General features: G+C 42.5%; 1 protein-coding gene and 1 long non-coding RNA gene across 3 annotated transcripts in view; one reads left to right on the top strand and one right to left on the bottom strand.

Moving 5' to 3' along the window:
* The window catches only part of abca5 (ATP-binding cassette, sub-family A (ABC1), member 5), a 112,419-nt gene extending 99,500 nt beyond the window's left edge, over positions 1–12,919 (top strand). For both annotated transcript variants that reach the window (XM_068058177.1, XM_068058179.1), the window contains 3 exons: positions 5,115–5,194; positions 7,123–7,178; positions 11,011–12,919. In XM_068058177.1, the coding sequence (XP_067914278.1) occupies positions 5,115–5,194; positions 7,123–7,178; positions 11,011–11,112 (238 nt within the window). In that variant the 3' untranslated portion in view covers positions 11,113–12,919. The remainder of the gene's footprint in view (positions 1–5,114; positions 5,195–7,122; positions 7,179–11,010) is intronic.
* LOC137384319 (uncharacterized) overlaps positions 1–21,368 on the bottom strand; it is a 52,313-nt gene extending 30,945 nt beyond the window's left edge. The window contains exon 1 of the long non-coding RNA XR_010977569.1: positions 21,300–21,368. This is a non-coding gene — a long non-coding RNA (uncharacterized lncRNA). The remainder of the gene's footprint in view (positions 1–21,299) is intronic.
* Positions 21,369–21,505: the final 137 nt, after the last annotated feature.

Genomic DNA, 21,505 nt, shown 5'->3' with positions numbered 1-21,505 from the left:
CATATAAGGTTGAAATGTTATATTGAAAAAACTAGAAATATTTAGAAATATATTAATGACTTGAATGAAGGAACTGAGTGTATTGTAGCCAAATTTACTGACAATACAAAGATAGGTAGGAAAGCAAATTGTGAGGAGGACACAGAGTGCTGAACAGAGGACATGGGTCGCGGCGGGGAGACCTGTAAAATGCTAGTGGGAGCGGCCCGCCTCGACCCACAACACTGAGAAGGCCCCGCCGGATATTAGCTGTGGCAGCGAGGCCTCAGTGCGGCCCCTTTAAATGAATATTAATACAATGCAAATGGCCTTACCTACTGGCAGCGGCCATCCCGCGCCGATTTGACGTTCCACCGGACGCAACTAATGCTCCTTTGGATGCTGTTGGAGTTCTGAGGCAAGACACTAGTGGGGAGGGGGGAGGAATAAAATTATCAGGGCGGGAGGGGTGGGGGAGCAGGGAAAATACTTCTAATTGGCTGTGGGGATGGTGGGAAGGGGCTGAAGGGCAAATGTGAGAAGGTTGGGGGGGAAGTTCGAGTAGAGAATAAAATAGGTTTTGTTAATATAGGGCAATGAAAAGACCATTGGGGGGATTGGGGAAGGGCCTCCATCTCCTAATTATTTATTATTTTAAAAATTAAGTCTATTGTACCTTTTAAAAATTTAAATCTTTGCTAAGAGCTTGAAGCCCTTTAAAAATAGCACTGACGTCTGCGCAGTGGCATCGGACGTGTTGCTGGGGACATGGCGGCCGCCCCCTCTACATCATTGGGGCGGTCACTCCGCCCCTCTATTTAAATCAGCCCCTGCGCATAATATCGGGGGGGCTCGGTGGCGGCACGGAACAGATAGAAACATAGAAAATAGGAGCAGGAGTAGGCCATTCGGGCCTTCGGGCCTGCTCCACCAATCAAAAAAGATCATGGCTGATCGTCTAATTCAGTACCCTGTTCCTGCTTTCTCCCCACGTCCCTTGATCCCTTTGGCATTGAGAAATATATCTATCTCCTTCTTGAATATATTTAATGACTTGGCCTCCCCACTGCCTTCTGTGGTAGAGAATTCTACAGGTTCATTGCCCTCTGAAGAAATTTCTCCTCATCTTGGTTCTAAATAGCAAACCCCGTATCCTGAGACTGTGACTCCTGGTTCTGGACTCCCCAGATATCGGGAACGTCCTCCCTGCATCTAGCCTGTCTAGTCCTGTTAGAATTTTATAGGCTTCTAGGAGATCCCCTCTCATTCTTCTGCACTCTAGAGAATATAGGCTTAGTCGACCCAGTCATTCCACATATGTCAATCCTGCCATCCCAGGAAGCAGCCTAATAAATCATCTTTGCACTCCCTCCAAGGCAAGAACATCCTTCCTCAGATAAGGAGACCATAACTGCAGTAAGACATCCTTGCTCCTATACTCAAATCCTCTTGCAATCAAGGCCAACATACCATTCGCCTTCCTAATTTCTTGCTGCACCTGAATGCTTGCTTTCAGCAACTGGTGTACAATGACACCCAGGTCTCATTGCATCCACCCCTTTCCCAATTTATCACCATTCAGATAATCTGCCTTTCTGTTTTTACAACCAAAGTGGATAACCTCACATTTATCCACGTTTGACTGTATCTGCCATGCATTTGTCCACTCACTCAACTTGTCCAAATCACATTGGAGCCTCTTTGCATCCTCCTCACAGCTCACATTCCCCCGCCTGCTTTGTGTCATCTGCAAACTTGGAAATGTTACATTTAGTTCCCTCACCCAAGTCGTTAATATATATTGTGAATAGCTGGGGCCCACGCACTGATCCCTGCGGTACCCCACTAGTCACTGCCTGCCACCCAGAAAAAGACCCGTTTATTCCTACTCTCTGTTTCCTGTCTGTCAACCAATTCCCAATCCATGCCAGTATATTACCCCCAATCCCATGTGCTTTAATTTTGCACACTAACCTCTTATGTGGGACCCTATCAAAAGCCTTCTGAAAATCCAAATACACCACATCCACTGGTTCTCCCTTATCTATTCTACTAGTTACATACTCAAAAAAACTCCAGTAGATTTGTTAAGCATGATCCCTTCGTAGACCTATGCTGGTTTTGCCCAATCCCATTTATGCTTTCTAGGTGTTGTGCTATCACATCCTTTATAATAGACTCTAGCAATTTCCCACTACTGATGTAAGGCCAACTGGTCTACAGTTCCCTGTTTTTTTTCTCTCCCTCCTTTTTCAAATAGTGGGGTTACATTTGCCACCCTCCAATCTGTAGGAACTGCTCCAGAGTCTATAGAATTGTGGAAGATGACCACCAATGCATCCACTATTTCCAGGGCCACTTCCTTTAGTTCTCTGGGATGTAAGTTATCAGGCCCTGGGGATTTGTCAGCCTTTAACCCCATTAATTTCCCTAACCTTCCCTCCATGTCAGAATTGGGGATGTTCGCTGATGATTGCACAATGTTCAGCACCATTCACAATTCTTCAGATAGTGAAGCAGCCTGTGTCCAGATGCAGCAAGACCCAGACAACATGAAAAGTGGCAAGTGACATTCTCCCAACACAAGTGCCGGGCAATGACCATCTCAAACAAGACAGAATCTAACCATCTCCCCTTGATATTCAATGGCATTACCATCGCTGAATCCCCCACTATCAACATCCTGTGGGTTGCCATTGACCAGAAACTGAACTGGACCAGCCACACAAATGCTATGGCTACAAGAGCAGGTTAGAGGCTAGGAATTCTCTGGCGAGTAACTCACCTCCTGTCTCCCCAGTGCCTGTCCACCATCTACGAGTCACAGGTGTGATGGAATACTCTCCACTTGCCTGGATGGGTGTAGCTCCAACAACATGGGCGGCGCAGTGGTTAGCACCGCAGCCTCACAGCTCCAGGGACCTGGGTTCAATTCTGGGTACTGCCTGTGCGGAGTTTGCAAGTTCTCCCTGTGACAGCGTGGGTTTTTGCCGGGTGCTCCGGTTTCCTCCCACAGCCAAAGACTTGCAGGTGATAGGTAAATTGGCCATTGTAAATTGCCCCTAGTGTAGGTAGGTGATGGGGAATATGGGATTACTGTAGGGTTAGTATAAATGTGGTTGTTGGTCGGCACAGACTCGGTGGGCCGAAGGGCCTGTTTCAGTGCTGTATCTCTAAAATAAAAAAATAAAACACTCAAGAAGCTCGACACCATCCAGGACAAAGCAGCCCACTTGATTGGCACCCCATTCACCAACTTCAACATTCACTTCCTTCACCACCGACGCACAGTGGTAGCTGTGTGTACCATATACAAGATGCACTGCAGCAACTCACCAAGGCTCCTTCGACAGCACCTTACAAACCCACGACCTCTACCGCCCAGAAAGACCAGGGCAGCAGATGTATGGCAAGTTCCCCTCCAAGCCACACCCCATCCTAACTTGGAACTATATTGTCGGTCCTTCACTGTCGCTGGGTCAAAAACGTGGAACTCCCTTCCTAACAGCACTGTTGATGTACCTAGACCCCAAGGACTGCAGTGGTTCAAGAAGGCAGCTCACCATCACCTTCTCGAGGGCAATTAGGGATGGGTAATAAATGCTGGCCGAGCCAGCGATGCCAACATTCCATGAACGAATAAAAAAAATTGCAACTTCCATTACCACTGGATGTCTCAAAGCGCTTTACAGCCAATAAAATACTTTTGATGTGTAGTCAGTGTTGTAATTTATGAAACACAGATGCCAATTTGCTAACAGCAAACTCCTACAAACAGCAACATGATAATGATGATTATTTAATCAGAAAAGTAAGAGACGATTCCCATACACATTTGCTGTGATACTCCAAATACACAAAACTTTTAACTAGACAAATCGGGCTGAATTTTACCAGCCCTCTGACGTCGAGGGTCATGGTGGGGGGGCCCAGAAAGTTCTACCAGGAGAGGCCCGCCTTGACCCCAGACACTGAGAAGGTACTGCTACATTTTACCAGCAGAGGCGAGGCCTTGGTGTGGCCCCCCTGCCACCCTTCATTTTAATATTAAAATTAATTTTTAAAAATGCAAATAAATTTACCTAGTCCCGATGGCTGTCCCACGCCAATATTCTGGCTGCCGGCCGGAACTCCCGCGCCTTTGGATGTGCGCATGCACATCTGAGGCGTGACACTGGTGGGGAGGGGGGGGGGGAGCAGTGAAATTCTCAGGGTGAGAGTGGGAGGGAGCGGTGAAGACTGATTCACTTGGCTGAGGGGATGGTGGGAAGGGGTTGAAGGGCAAAGAGTGCAAAGTTTGGGGTTGAAAGGTCGGGACCGGCATAAATAGTTTCTCAGCGTGAGGGGGTAATAAATATATCGTTTCATCATTGCGGGGCTCTGGTGTATAATGAACTGATTTCATTCAAATAAAAGGTGATGGTGGCTTTAAAAATTCATTAATTCATCAGGGCTTGAAGCCCTTGAAAAATGGCACTGACACGTGCGCGATGGCGCCGGACACCGTTCCCGGGGATTAAGCAGATGCTCCCTTTACGTCATCGGGGGCAGCCATCCCGCCCCCTCAATTTAAATAAGCCCCTACGCAAAATGTCGCAGGGACTGGGCGACAGTGGATCCGCACAGGCAGACCGCCAACTTCAAAGAGCGCCGCTGCAATTTGCAGTGCCCTCATAAAATTCAGCCCATCGATTGTGATGTAGGATGTCATACATCACCTGACAATGCTCATAGATGGTAAACAGTGTAGTGTAATATATTTGAATATAATATATAGTACCCCAGCTCTGTTAAAGAGAAAAACATAATCTGTTTTTATGAAACTGATTTGGTTATGGAATAATTACATTGGCCATGGAAAAGTCTGTCATTTCAGTGATTCTTTCCTTATTTAGAAAACTTTGTAGAGCTGAGCTGTCATGTGGGGGAGAAAAGAACGCCAGGGGTGATGATTTATAATGTAAAATTGCATGTGCATCCATATGATATAAAACTTGCCCTGGTGGGCACAATTTTACTAACATTCATATTCAAAAGTGCTATCCTAGAAATAGTAAATTTCCAGCTAACATATTGAACTTACAACTGTTGTTTATAATTCATCTGTTTTTCCTTCTGAATACATTTTTTTTTAGTTTTGTTGCAATGATGACATACAAAATTCCCAAGGATGATGTGAAATCTCTGTCGAAGGCATTTTCCCAGCTCGAGGAAGGTAAAAGCCTTTTCACTTATCCTTGACTATCTGCCACAAGTGTGCTATTATATGAAGAATAACTGTGAATTGAGTAGACGAAGTTGATTCCTTGAAGAACCATGACTTGTGTGGCCAGTGTGATGCATTTCAAATACCAAGAGTGCTCAGTATTTATATCCTGTTCAAAACAACATTGAGGGCTGTCAAAAGTACTTTTAAGAAAGTTCTAAAAGATGCAGATGAGGGGTGGGGAAGAGAAAGAAAGACATATATTTGTATATCTTTCACGACCACAAGACATCCCAAACACTTTACAGCCATTGAAGTACTTTTGAAGTGTAGTCATTGTTGTAATGTAGAAGGTTGTGAATGGTTAGGGGAAGTAAATTTGGACTCAGTCATAGATAGAGTAATTGAGTTATACAGCACAGAAACAGGCCCTTCGGCCCATTGTGTTCACGGCGGCCATCAAGCCATCTATTCTAATCCCATTTTCCAGCACTTGGCCCGTAACCTTGTATTGCTATGGCGCTTCAAGTGCTCATCTAAATACTTCTTAAATGTTGTGAGGGTTCCTGCCTCCACCACCCCTTCAGGCAGTGTGTTCCAGATTCCAACCACCCTCTGGGTGAAAAAAATCTTTCCTCAAATCCCCTCTAAACCTCCTGCTTCTTACCTTAAATCTATGCCCCCTGGTTATTGACACCTCTGCTAAAGGAAAGAGTTTCTTCCTATCTATGCCCCTCATAATTTTGTATACCTCAATCAAGTCCCCAAAATTATTCATGTATGTAAGCTTTAGTGTGAGGTGTCTCTAATTGTGATAATAACGGTCAGCTCCTTGTTTTCTACTACTTTTTACATTTTTGCAGTTTCCAGCTGACTAGTTTTGTTGAACCTCATTTTAGATTAATGACTTTGTAATGCTTAAGGGTTTTACTTACCACGTCCTGTTGCCATAAAGTGCAAATGGCATTTGGAGGTTCGGAGGGCTTTGTTCTTGCCAGTCCCGTCAGCAACAACTAACGCATTCAACTCTCTCTCCAATTGGCAGTTTCTCTCATTTTTGAGATCAAGTGACTTGCTTATTTTTGTCTGAAAAAATTGTATATAAATTTTTTTCGTTGGGTGGCTTTAAGGATATGTTGGATATCTTTATTTGGATGGCCCGTCATGTAACAATGTGTTATATGACATCATGCTCTCAGCACCAACTTCAGGTATCTTCTGAGTACTGCGATCATGTACAATTTTTAATGTAAAATAGATTCTACAAATGGTCCTCTTTAGATCAAATACATTGTATGATGGAGGTTCGCTCTGTATTTATGACCAGTATAAAAAATCCATAACCTCCAAATGTTCCAGGTATCAGCATTGTTTGTCAGTTGAATAGCCACTGTTTTTAATGCTTTCTGGTGAGATGAGATTTATTTAGTTTTTAACCCCAGGTATTCAGTTTAGTGTCACTAACAAAAATCTTTTGTTTTATATGCAATTTGTTTATATTTTCACTTGTGTGAAACAACACCGTTTTGTTTACAAAGTTGTCGGTAATTCTTAGAATAATTAGAATACTGATCCAGGCAATCTCAATTTTTCCAAAGAGAAAGTTGTTTACAAAGGAGAAATTCTCTCCAGAAATGAGTTAGGACTTCTATGAATAACTCATTTCAGTGAACTCAAAATATCTTAAGATAAGTGATCTGTTCTGTTGATGTAATGATGAAAGGATGCTTCTTGTTAATCTGTAATACTGCAGACCAACTCCAGTGGAGCTAGAATAATTAAATGACTTTGGTTAGTGATGGTCCAGGGTGGACATCCTAACCCTTTCAAGGAATTTGTTTTCCGTGTTTAAAGTAGTGGAATAGGCAGCAACAATTGAGCCATCCATACCTCTGAATTCACGTGCCCAGCAATAATCAGTATTCCTTTCTTTACAGCTAAACACAGTTTTGACATAGAAGAATATAGTTTCTCACAGTCAACACTGGAACAGGTATAGTAAATTTGTCTCTTATTTTTGATATACACAAGGTTTATAAGATCCACTTTTTAATTCCTATTTTTACAAATATCAGAATAATTATGCAATGTTCCATTTATAAGGTAGGGTCATATCAGCATACGAATTAGGAGCAGGAGTAGGCCACGCGGCCCCTCGAGCCTGCTCCACCATTCAACAAGATCATGGCTGATCTGATATTAACCTCGACTCCACATTCCCGCATACCCTCGATAACCTTTCACTCCCTTGCTTATCAAGAATCTATCTACCTCTGGCTTAAAAATATTCAAAGTCTCTGCTTCCACGACCTTTTCAGGAAAAGAGTTCCAAAGACTCACGACCCTCAGAATTTCTCCTCATCTCTGTCTTAAATGGGCGACCCCTTATTTTTAAACAGTGACCACAAGATCTAGATTCTTCCACCAGAGGAAACATCCTTTCCACATCCACCCTGTCAAGACCGCTCAGGATCTTGTATGTTTCAATCAAGTCACCTCTTACTCTTCTAAACTCCAGCAGATACAAATCTAGCCTGTCCAACCTTTCCTCAGAAGACAACCTGCCTATTCCAGGTATTAGTCTAGTTAACCTTCTCTGAACTGCTTCCAACACATTTACATCCTTCCTTAAATAAGGAGACCAATACTGTACACAGTACTCCAGGGTCCTGAAAACTTACCTTGTTACTTATGCCTTTGGTCACCTCTAACATTCCGTAACTCCTGCTTAGTGTTTGACTGTCACTAGCCTGAGATTTTCAGGGTCAACAAAGCTGACAATTTGCTCTGCTGCTGGCAGTCACTTGCAGACTGATCTATTGCAAACATCACTTGAATGACAATCTGATGAGTTGTGAGACTTGAAAAAACAACTTTCTACGGAGGAGTGGAAATTAAATTCCACTCAAACCCTGACTTGTCTTAAATGTCTACTTTCTTTCTTCTTCTTTGGCCTCCTTGTCTCGAGAGAGGTGGTCAGTGGTTTGTGGAGCAGCATCTGGAGTGGCTATAAAGGCCAATTCTAGAGTGACAGACTCTTCCACAGGCGCTGCAGATAAAATTGGTTGTCGGGGATGTTACACAGTTGGCTGTCTCCTTGTCTTTTTTCCTGCCAACTGCCTAAGTCTCTTCGACTCGCCACTCTTTAGCCCCGCCTTTATGGCTGTCCGCCAGTTCTGGCGATCACTGGCAACTGACTCCCATGACTTGTGGTCAATGTCACAGGACCTCATGTCACGTTTGCAGACGTCTTTAAAGCGGAGACATGGACGGCCGGTGGGTCTGATACTAGTGACGAGCTCACTGCAATGCGTCCTTGGGGATCCTGCCCGCTTTCATGTGGCTCACATGGTCAAGCCATCTCAAGCGCCGCTGGCTCATTAGGGTGTATATGCTGGGGATGTTGGCCGCCTCGAGGACTTCTGCGTTGGAGATGCGATCCTGCCACCTGATGCCAAGGATTCTCCGGAGGCAGCGAAGATGGAATGAGTTGAGATGTCGCTCTTGGCTGACCTACGTTGTCCAGGCCTCGCTGCCGTGGAGCAAGGTACTAAAGACACAGGCTTGAAACACTCTGACTTTTGTGTTTCGTGTCAGTGCGCCATTTTCCCACACACTCTTGGCCAGTCTGGACATAGCAGCGGACGCCTTTCCCATGCGCTTGTTGATTTTTGTAGCGAGAGACAGGTTACTGGTGCTAGTTGAGCCTAGGTAGGTGAACTCTTGACAACTTCCAGAGCATGGTCGCCGATATTGATGGATGGAGCATTTCTGACGTCCTGTCCCATGATAGTTTTCATGAGGCTGATGGTTAGGCCAAATCCGTTGCAGGCAGCTGTAATCCTGTCGGAGTCTCTGCAGACACTCTTCTGTGTGGGATGTTAATGCAGCATCGTCAGCAAAGAGGAGTTCCCTGATGAGGACCTTCCATACTTTGGTCTTCGCTCTGATACGGGCAAGGTTGAACAGCCTGCCATCTGATCTTGTGTGGAGGAAAATTCTTTCTTAAGACTTGAACGCATGTGAGAGCAGTAGGGAGAAGAAGATCCCAAACAGTGTAGGTGCGAGAACACAGCCCTGTTTCAGGCCACTCAGGATAGGAAAGGGGTCTGATGAGGCACCGCGATTCTGAATTGTGCCTTTCATATTGTCATGGAATGAGGTTGATGATACTTAGTAGCTTTGGTGGACATCCGATCTTTGCTAGTAGTCTGAAGAGACTACATCTGCTGACGAGGTCAAAGGCTTTGATGAGATCTATGAAAGCAACGTAGAGGGGCATCTGTTGTTTGCAGCATTTCTCCTGTAGCTGGCGAATCTCTCTGCTCGAAAGCCGCACTGTGCCTCAGGGTAGACACGCTCAGTCAGTTTCTGGAGTCTGTTTAAAACGACACGAGCAAAGACTTTCCCCACGATGCTGAGCAGCAGGGAAATTCCATGGTAGTTGTTGTAGTCACTGCGGTCACCCTTGTTCTTATAGAGAGTGATGATATCGGCGCATGTCCTGTGGTACTGCTCCCTCATCCCAGCACAGGAAAAGCAGTTCATGGAGTGCTGAGAGTATAGCAGGCCTGGCACTCTTGATTATTTCAGGGGTAATGCCGTCCTTTCCAGGGGTTTTTCCACTGGCTAGAGAATCAATGGAATCACTGAGTTCCAATTTTGTTGGCTGTTCGACCAGCTCATCCATGACTGGCAGAGACTGGGCTGCATTGAGGGCGGTATCAGTGACAACATTTTCCCTGGAGTACAGTTCTAGGTAGTGTTGCACCCAGCGGTCCATTTGCTTGCGTTGGTCAGTGATCGTGTCCCCTGATTTAGACTTGAGGGGGGTGATCTTCTTGATGATTGGCCCAAAAGCGCTCTCAATGCTATCATACATTCCTCTGATATTTCCGGTGTCGGAGGCCAGCTGAATACGACTGCATAGGTGTTGCCTGTAGTCATTTGCACAGCGCCTGGTCGTTCTTTGTGCAGCGCTTCTGGCTACTTTAAGTGCTACGGATGTTAACTCACTGGGGGCTTTCTTGTAGTTCAACAGTGCAATGCGCTTAGCGGCTATGACAGGTTCCAGCCCTTCAAAGTGAGATTGAAACCAGCCTGCATTCTGCTTCTCACGTTTGCCAAAGGTGGTCATAGATGGCATCTCTGATGTGGGCCCACTTGGTCTCTGCATCCCCTGCAGGAGTGTTTTGAAGGGCTTTTTCAAGTGACTTTAGAAACTTGTGCACAGCTGTGGATAAGAAATTCTGTTCGTGTTGATGCACGGGCGACCCTTCTGCTTGGAGTGATGTAGCTTCTTTGGTTTGAGTCTAACTTTGCTGCACACCAGGGAGGGGTCGGTGTCGCTGTCCGCACTCTGGCGTTCGCCAGAGCTGGCAGGCAGCCATAAAGACAGGGCTAACATGTGGCGAGTCGAAGAGACTTAGTAGTTGGCAGGAAAAAAGACAGAGGCGCAAGGGGAGAGCCAACTGTGCAACAGCCCCGACAAACAAATTTCTCTGCAGCATCTGTGGAAGAGCCTGTCACTCTAGAATTGGCCTTTATAGCCACTCCAGGCGCTGCTTCACAAACCACTGACCACCTCCAGGCGCGTATCCATTGTCTCTCGAGATAAGGAGGCCCAAAAGAAAAGAAAGAACTTAGCTGCACACCAGGGAGTGGTCGGTGTCGCAGTGCGCACTGTGAAAGCTGCATGTGACTTGGACACTGTTTATAGAGGCTTGCCTTGTGACGATGCCCTAACTTGTCTTAAATATCTACTAGATGTGTAATAATCCTTTATATATCATATGTCATAATGACTATCCTTTATATGGCTTTAGGTTTTCATGCAGTTTGCTAAAGAACAAGAAAATAGTGAAGAGGATTATAAAACCTTGGATACAAGCTTTCGATGGCAGCAGCTTCAACAAAATGAATGTTAAAAAGGTTCAGAGTTGGTCTACTGCCTTATAACAGGGAAACCTCAAGAGAGTATTTGTTTGATCTTTATTAAATCAGATTTCCTGATTGCTGAAGCACTGCCTATAACATTCAGATGAGGATACCACACCTATTGAGGCATGCGATGAGAACAACCTTTAGGTGTTCTTGAACTAGTATTTATCCACACCAACGGTGGCACAGACAAGGTGGAAGAGGAGTGTAAAAAAGATGTCCGCAACTATCTTTAAAAACTGCGTGTACCTGACAATGCTGGTGAAAGTTACTGGAAATGCTGTTTCATTTATTTTTATTCTTTGAAGTGTGGTTAAGATCTTAATATACGGGTGCAACTGAGAGAAACGGATATGCATGTGTATTGTGCCAGAGCTGTCTCCTTAATTTGGTATTACAATGCATTTTAATATACAAATCCCTGCTATTTTGTACTCCCTTATTGCAAAAGTGACTTTGAACAGGATGCATTGCACATGAGATTCTTACCTTTTCTCGATTTCTACTGGCTGCTTATGCCACGTTTTAAAAGCAGATCAGACAACAAGGAATTTGTTTTTTCTGCTTTGCTCAGGCTACAGTTCACACATTTCTAACATAACACATCACAAGCTAAAAAGGAAGTGTTCAGGCTATAACTTTTTTTACTGGACATGAATAGATTTGTTTCCAGAGTAGCATTGATCACAGGAAATGATACTATTATTTATTATATTACATATTGTTATGTATTACCATTGCGCACAATACCTTTAAAAAATTGGCTTCAACACAAACATTTTCATGGTTTAAAAAGGAATGTATGTTGACCTATGTTAGACATAACTTCAAGATTTAATGGGTCAAATTTGTAACACAATTACTGCTATCCTGAATTTCTTCTACACCATGTAATCATACAAAGCAAATTACTTAGCCCTGAACTCTTAAATTGTGCTTTTATAAATTATAATTTGTATTAGTTTTTCTGCTTTATAACCAGTATGCAGATATTTAACCTGTTCAACACAAAAGTTTATGGGAAAAAAGTCCTGCCTTGTGGTCGTTATTGCGTTTATGGCTTCTTAGTCGTATTAATCCATCCACCAGAATCTGCTCTGCAGTGCAACATACGTGCATAATAATGTTAAGCTCTGTAATGGATAGCAGTACACACTGTGCTGCAACATCTAGTTGGCTAATCTATGGAGTGTAAAATGTCAGGCCAATATTCTGTCCCATCTTTCTTTCGTAAGAACCTCAAGCAGCTGCACAATACAGACAGCAAGACGGTAAAATGGTAGTCTGTCTACCAAACCAGGTACGTTTAATATCCCAATTTTCTGTCAGCTTTAAGCAATCAGCCCAACATTTGCTTTACAAAAACTGACACATTATATATTCCCACCATTTTAAAATGTTGGCCCTCAGTGGAACAAAAATCATCAGGAAATAACCTTTTTTGGCATCAGCAATCAAATCTGAGTGTGGAGTACTTGGCTGTACATTGTTAATAAAGACCAACTGGTACATTACAGACCAGAAAATAATATTTTATAATCACTTTGCACTGTGCAACTTGTACACCTTTTATCATTAGTTTAGAATTTTAACATTTTGAGTGTTATTTAGTGTAAATGAGCAGTGTATTGTGTAACTTTGTTTTTAATTTTATAATTCAATGTGCTGTTCTTGCTTTCTTGCCTATAGCTGTTGGTAAAGATATGGAAAATGTGAAAAAGAAAGGAAGGATTGAAGCCTGAGTATCCCAAATTAGTTGTGAACAATGTGATTAAAGTTATTGCTTCTTAAGAACATTGTGTACCTCAACTGTCTGTTCTTGTAAGATGGTAATATAATGGGAGGGGTTGTATTCTTCTAAACTGCTGTAAACAAATTAATTTATTTTATGTGAATTAAAATAATTGGATCAGACCAATTGTGAATCTCAAAGCTAGTTTGAGTACTTTAGACATAAATGTACCTAAAAGTTGATGCTGAATTTATTTTAGAGTCATAGTCATAGAGAGATACAGCACTGAAACAGGGTCTGTGCTGACTATCAACCACCCATTTATACTAATCCTACATTAATCCAATATTCCCTACCACATCCCCACCTTCCCTCAATTCTCCTACTGCCTACCTACACTAGGGGCAATTTACAATGGCCAATTTACCTAGAAACCTGCAAGTCTTTGGCTGTGGGAGGAAACCAGAGCACCCGGCGGAAACCCACGCAGTCACAGGGAGAACTTGCAAACTCCGCACAGGCAGGACCCAGAACCGAACCCGGGTCATTGGAGCTGTGAGGCTGCAGTGCTAACCACTGTGCCGCCCCACAAAAATATTCCAGCATTTACATAGCTGAGAGTTTTGAGTTGTGTGCCTTCTCAAAGTAATTCTCATCGTCAAATAGTTCAGTGTATTTGATGAGCAACACTAAAAATGTTTTGCAAGATATTTGGTTAAGTTTCATTGTCCGGAAGGCTGTGAACTCACCACAATACATGAATATCATGAAAGGTGTAGCAGGTTGGGGTTAGATGAGGCTATTGTGATTTTTTTTCTTTCCCCTTCTGCATTGCTTTCCTTGGGACAGTTTTCATCTGTCTGAGTAGCTGTGATGTGGTGACCCAGTGGGTAAAGCAGGATAGATTCTGAGCTCCTGAATTTTATCTGAGTGGGTGGGTGGTTTGGTGAACTAGGCTTTGTTCTAGTTACTTCCACTTATTGATAGCAAGAGCTCTCACTGTTTTATTTGTCAGTGTGTTATGTTTGTGTTGTTTTTTAAACCTCTGTTTACTTTACCCTCCATCATGCTTCTGGTGCCATTATAGCAAAGTAATCACTATTTGTGGTGAATTGTTTGAGAGGTTGGTCCTTGGGGTGATCTCAATTTCATGTGTCGAAGGGACTCTTAGAGTCATACAGCACAGAAACAGACCCTTCAGCCTATCGTGTCTGGCCATCAAGCACCTACCTACTCTAATCCCATTTTCCAGCACGGCCCGTAGCCTTGTCTGCTATGGCGTTTCAAGTGCTCATCGAAATACTTCTTAAATGTTGTGATGGTTCCTGCCTCCACCACCTCTTCAGTCAGTGTGTTCCAGATTCCAACCACCCTTGGTGGAAAACTTTTTCCTCAAATCCCCTCTAAACCTCCTGCCCCTTACCTTAAATCTATGCCCCCTGGTTATTGACCCCTCTGCTAAGGGAAAAAGTTTCTTCCTATCTAATCTATCAATGCCCCTCATAATGTTGTGTACCGCAATCATGTCCTCCCTCAGCCCTCTCTGCTCCAAGTAAAACAACCCTAGCCTTTTCAGTCTCTCTTCATAGCTGAAATGCTCCAGTCCAGGCAACATCCTCCCGTGCAATCACATCCTTCCTATTGTATGGTGCCCAGAACTGTACATAGTACTCCAGCTGTGGCCTAACTACATTTTATACAGCTTGCCAGATGTGAAAAATATACAGCTCTACTGATGAGTCAAACTTCTTTTAAGAACATATACCATATCCTCAAGTATTACATTTGGTGTAGAATGTGATGTCAAAATGTTGAATTAAGTACTATTTAAACCAAAACTTATCAAGTGTAATAGGGTTTTTTGAATTACATTTTCAGTGCAAATTGTTTTGGTTTGTAGAAACGGTACTCTACAGTTAATGTTTCCTTTTTCAGAGCACTGCTTTCAGCTTTTATTGCAGTTTCTTTGAAAGGAACAGTTTTTTTTGGATGAATCCAAATATTCATTCTTCATAAACCGTACGGAATCTCAAAAGTGTAGAGTTTAGGATGCAGTATTAATCATGTCATCTGTGAACCTTTTACACCCACTCAGTTTTGTGCATCTAAAGCCAGAATTAAAGAACCAGCAACTAGAGTTGGGACATTTGCTTTGAAAAGGTCATAGGGGTAATTGTTTTGCTTCAAACTATTAAATCTTCACACAATGAGACAAATAGACAATGGGATCATGGCCTGCAACATTATAATTACATTACAGATCTTGGTAATATATGCCAATAATCAAAAATGACAATCTTGTCCACGCTGCATATGTTATTTTAATCAGACTGCTTGCATTGAAGGGAATTCTTTCTTTGATCAACAGCTTGGTTTCTTCTCCACCATTTTGTACTTGGCAAAGGAACAACCTCCACTCAAACTCTTAACAGTTTAAACTATATAAAATTAAAGACACAAATTCTTATTTTTGTCTTGGTCATTACACAATGTCACTGGTAAGTGTTACAACAGCAACACGTGAAATATTCCAGGAGGAGGCATTACAAAGCTTGTATTTTAAAATAGGACAAGAGAAAAAGTGTAGTAGTGAGGAAGAACACTCTGAAAGTGTGGAGTGTTACAAGACAATACATCACAAAACTGGATTAAGTGGGCATACAGGTAAAAAGGGAAATGCTGAGGATCAGTACTTTGTGGCTGGATGAGGGACTACACCAGATTATTTAATGCAAAAGGTATATACTGAGCACCTATGATACAGGAACATGTTTGTTCATCTGATATTAAAACTCACTCCAACAATTGATATTCAAGCATACATAATCCCAAATTGTGGTTCTATATATTATCTAGAAGCACTAGTGGGTGATCTATATCTGATGAATCTGTGCCATACCAGCCGACGTCGAAACCCAAGTTATATAATTACATTTGCAAAGAATGATGATGCATTCAATTTTTTGGTCACCTAAGCATTGATGCAATCAGTAATTAGATGATGGCAGAGTCATTGAAGAATCCAATCACACACCCCTTTATCTGTACAACAATGAAGTTAATGAACAGTTAATCAGTATGCTGTATGGACTTTTTCAATAGTGTTTTCAAGTGCAGAAAACAGCTTTGAAGAACAAACCTTTGAAAAGAAATGTGCCCCTAATTAACAGTATTGTGACCTGCCTTTGAAAGACTACTTTTGCATCATTGAGTCGGTCAGCAGCTAATTACTCAGGAGTCAGCACAATTTTTTTTACAGTTTAAAAATGTATTCATTCGAGGCCAAATATCAAACAAAATGAAATATGCTCATGAAATACCAAGTACTTGGGGGTAAAAACTTTGAGAGATAACTGAGCATTAACCTGCTTATCATTTAGTAAGCTTTCTATTGTAGATTAAAAGACTTACACTACAGCAAGTGTTACAGATGCAACACTTAGTACCTATCATTTTTATTTCAGTCATACTGGTATCACACAATCTCTCTCAATTTTCTGATGTTTTTCTATTAATTTAACATTTTAGGCGAGATTCTAACTTGAGCCATCTGTCATAAATGGTAGCTGCCCAACAATAACAGCACCTCATTTAGACTGGTGCCAGTCATCACCACCTTCATAGGGGCCTACTGTAGGGCAGCTAAAGCCCTTTCAACATGCAAATTGAGGTCCTGTGGTGTACATACTGTAAATTGTCAATTTAGGACAGAACTGCGCACAGAGGGCATTGTACATGTTTGGTCCAGTTTCAATAGGTGGTTTAATGAAATAGGAGCCCAAGATTTATTTCTGTGGGGTCAGAAGGATCAGAAGTGCTCCTTTGATCTGCATAGGCATAACTTGAGCCAAAAAAGGTAGTTCTGTTGCCAACTTTTAAGACTTCCCAGGTCTGGCTCCACCCTAGGTGGCACTGAGGTAACCAACTATGATTATTAAAACCTTGAAGTTCTTTTAATGTTTTTGTTTACTATTATTTCTAATGGGGCCTATGCTTTGTCCTGCCAGCAGTGGGGCTCTGCACTCATTAGCATGATCTCCCCAAAACCAATTTCTATCCATTCTTGGGTTTGTTAATTCATTCATAAATTTTCTCTCCCCTCCCCACACCATTTCCTGATGCTCTTAGGCCTTAGTTGCACCTGCACCCCTTTTGTAATTTACAACAGTCAAAACAGCCTCAAGTTCAGTCATCTTGTTGCTTCTAGCAATCATATTCATGCATTTCAACAGGTTAAGCATATTTTTCACATCACATCTTTTCTAATTTGATTTTTGATAATTATCATTTTTGTTTATCCCTCCCCCCACCTTACTAGTTTTATCCTCTGCCCCAGTCTTATATGCCTTCTCTTCTAGGATAATGATACCAATCTGGTTCGGATGCAGGATGACCCATTCTAAATTATTCTTTCTGCACCGTTCTCAAACCATGCATGAACATACTCAAAATAAAAACAGAAAATGCTGGAAATACTTAGTGAGTCTGGCAGCATCGGTGAAGAGAAAAGCCAGAGTTAATGTTTCAGGTCGGTGACCCTTCGTCAAAACTACCTAATGTCCTTGTCTCCTATCCAATATGGCCCTCATTTTTGGCCCTCATTTTTGTCCCCCATGTGCCAGGGCTGCAAACTTGAGTAGACCTGATACACACTGACAGCTATCTGGCTGCAGATCATGATTTACCTCTTCTGCAAGATCTGAGATATTCCTTGAGGGCAAAAATGAGCTCAGATTCCTTTCCTTCTCGACCAGTTGGCTCCTCAAACACCTCTCCCCTGACCCCTTGTGGTTAACAAGTGCAAGAAAATGCATTTATTACATGGCAGAAAATAATTGTTAAGCTGCCTCTGCTGCTTCCCCTTCCAGCTTTTGTCCAGCAGGCCATAGAGACCCAAGTCCCCCTCCTACCCTAGCCCTGAACCCATCCCTGTGACCCTTTGATGGAAGCTTTTGAAATTGTGAAGGCTTTGAGAGGGGACGTGTACCAGGTTGCCAAATGGTGAGTGTGCGCCCAGGTTTGGTCACCCAAAAAAAGAGGTTAACATTTTAAAACACTCTTAAAATCCTGACCCCTTTGTATGTGGGGGTGTGAAAGGGAAGGGTGGGGGGAAACCACTGATGGTACTTTAGCCTTTTTTCTAAGGCTGCAGGCCCCCAGTGCGCCCCAGCAGACAAGGGAATCGCCCTGATGCCATAAACCTTTACCTTATTTCAAATCTCTTAGTTAAATAGAATCCTTATTCAAAGTCTTGTTACTGCCAGCAACCTCTTTAAATCACCTACCAACTATTTCTCTGCCACTTTTTGACTATCTATAATGTATTGCCATATTAATAAGTCCTGAACTATTTCAAGACAAACTGCCCAAATACCAATAATATTTCTTTTTTCTCACTGAGATTATTCCATCATTAAAAGACCATTCCTCCCTTTTCCCATATCTGAGTTTTACAAGTGCAAGCCTGTTGGTTGTAAGTATCATCCAGGCTAGGTTTTTGTTGAAGATATATCCATTCCAGTTAGTGGCTCCAGTTCCTTGATCTATTGCTAATATTTTGCAATACTTTGTATTTGTCTTCACAATAGAAGACATAGAACATGTCAGAAAGTGTTGGGCATCAAGGGTGTAATGAGTGAGGAACGTAAAGTAATTAATAAAGCAAAAGTACTGGAGAAATTAATTTAAATAAAATTTGAATGAAAGCCAACAAATTTGCTGGGCCTGACGGCCTACATCCTAGGGTTTTAAAAGAAGTGGCTGTAGATGGTGGATGCATTAGTTTTGATCTTCCAGAATTCCTGAGATTCTCGAATGGTCTCCATGGATTGGAAGGTAGCAAATGTAACCCTCTTCAAGAAAGGAGAGAAACGGGGAAAGTAGTTCAGTTGGCCTGCCATCAGTAGTAAAGAAAATGCTAGAATGTATTATTAAGGGCACTTGAAAAATCATAATTAGGTAGCATTAACATGGTTTTATGAAAGGGAAATTATGTCTGACAAATCTATTATCTGAGGGTGTACTAGCAGGGTAGACAAGGGGGAACTAGTGATGTGGTGTATTTGGATTTTAGAAGGCATTCTAGAAGATGCCACATAAATAGGTTGTTAGACAAGATTAGGACTCATGGAATTGGGGTAACATATTTGCATGGATTGAGGATTGGTTATTTGACAGAAAACAGAAAGTAGGAATAAATGAATCATTTTCAGAATGGCAGGGGTAATCAGTGGAGTGCTGCCAGGATCAGTGTTCGGGCATCAGCTATTTACAATCTATATTGTTATGAACGCTGGGATTTGTAACATGATTATGTTTCAAAAACTGATTTTTAAAAGTTTAAGATGGAGTCAGAGAAGTCAGGTAACCTCACATCCACTCTGCTTAAAGACAAGTCAGAAATCTTGGTTACCAGGATGACAGAGAACACAGATCAACGACATTTTTGAAAATCAGAAACTCCTATAAAATCCTCTCTCTGGACTGTGAAGCAACATAGTACATGCCGAATATGCTTCTCCCTAACTGGCCAAATGATTGGCTCCAGGATAATTAATCCTGCAGAGGCCCTGCTTTTTAATCTAATACTTAAATCCTCAAGTTCCCTTTTCAAGACCTTCAATATTTGTTCCCAACTCTACTTGAGTGCTTACGCTCCCATTCAAGACATGGGACTACCAGATGTGAAATTAAGCTATTGTACATTTGATTACACAGCACCTATGAGGGGAATACATCGATACCTTAAGGTTTACTGGGATGGTTTTAACTAAAGTTCTATTCATTCAACTCAATCTAACTTCATTGTTGGCTGAGCCTTCTATTCGAGCTATAGAAAATATTGAATTACACAGCCCCTGGAAGAAAATAGGTAAACTGAACTATTTTTTGAGTATGTTTGTGATGCTGTTAGGTTTTTTGAACTATTTTCTCATTCAACAGTTTCATTACAATTTTTATGAATGGACCTGGTCAGTCATAGAGTCATTTACAGTACAGAAAGAAGCCATTCGACCCATCAAGACCAATGCCGGCTCTCCGCGGAGCTATTCAGTCAGTCCTACTCTCCCGCTCGATCCCCATAGCCCTGCAAGTCTATTTCCTTCGAGTGGCCGGCCAATTTCCTCTTAAAGTCGTTGTCTCCACTTCCACCACCCTTGTGGGCAGCAAGTTCCAGATTATTACCACCCGCTGCATAAAAAAGTTCTTCCTCCTATTCCCTCCGCATCTCTTGCCCAAAACATTCAATCTGTGTCCCCTAGTCCTTGTACAATCAGCTAATGGGAACAGTTTTTCCTTGTCTAATTTGTTTAAGCCTGTCGTAATCTTGTACACTTCTATTAAATCTCCCCTCAATCTCCTTTGTTCTAAGAACACCCCCAATTTTTCCAACATAGCGCCTTGTAACTAAAATCCCCCATCCCTGGAACCGTTCTGATAAATCTCCTCTGCACCCTCTCACATCCTTCCTAAAGTGTGGTGGCCAGAACTGAATGCAATCCTCCAATTGGGGCTTAACCAGAGCTTTATAAAGGTTCAGCATAACTTTCTTCTATCTATCTTGCTCTCTGTCTCTCTCCATGTTTGTTCCTTATTGCTCTGTTTCTCTCTCTGTTTTTATTACTCTCTCTTTCCTTCGCTTTCTCTGTGAATGTTATTGCTAACTCTGTATCTCTGGAATTCTTTATTATTGCTCGCTCTCTGTAATGGTTGGTTGTTGCTCTGTTTCTCTATAATTGTTTGTTCTTGCTCACTCTCTCCATCTCTAATTGTTTGTTATTGCTATCTCTCTTTCTCTGTAATTGTTGGTCATTGCACGCTGTCTGAAATTATTTCGTATTGCTCTCTATCTTTCTGATCCTTATAGTTTTTTTGTTATGATAACCTGGTTCATGGTTTGTATTAATTTTCTAGAAGTATTTTGACGAATGAAAACACCTGGTTTAAGAAGCTGGCAAACAAACCTCAGGTGGTTACAAATCAAAGGGTAGCCCATGTTTATTTAGTAGAGTCACAATGGGAAGTGTGAAGACCCTAAACATTGGGAACCTCTTTAAACTTCTTGATCTCCCATGATCCATTAGCATTTTTAAGTGTCTTTGCAGAGATAATGGGCTGGATTTTACCAGCCCATTGACGCCATAGGTCATGGTGGTGAGGTGTGTAAAATGCTAGCAGGAGCGGCCCGCCATGACCCACGATGCCATAAGGTCCCATCGGATATCAGCGGCGGTGGCGAGGCCTCGGTGCAGCCCCCACCGCTTGGTGTCGGGGCCTTCATTAAAATACTCAAATAAGGGTAATAAGCATGCAGATGAACTTGCCTGCTGTCCCATGCCGATTTTACGGCCACAGGCCGCAACTCGCGCGCCTTCGGAACTCCGTATGGAGTTTTATTTGAATGAGAAGTGTTGTGACAGCGCTTTAAACATTTAAATTTACCTGAAGGGCTTGAAGCCCTTTAAAAATGGTGCCAGACGCCATTGCCAGGGACGCGGTGGCTCTCCCCTTACGTCATTGGGGGCGGCCGCTCCACCCCCTCTATTTAAATGAGTCCCCGCGTGTAATACCGCGGGGTCTCTGCGGCGGCCACTCTGTGGGCAGGCCGCTGACTTCAAAGTGTGCTTCTGTGATGTGCGGCACGCTAA

This window comes from Heterodontus francisci, chromosome 26 (genome assembly GCF_036365525.1).
Source record: "Heterodontus francisci isolate sHetFra1 chromosome 26, sHetFra1.hap1, whole genome shotgun sequence".
Classification (NCBI taxonomy): domain Eukaryota; kingdom Metazoa; phylum Chordata; class Chondrichthyes; order Heterodontiformes; family Heterodontidae; genus Heterodontus; species Heterodontus francisci.
This window is presented reverse-complemented; position numbering and strand designations above follow the sequence as displayed.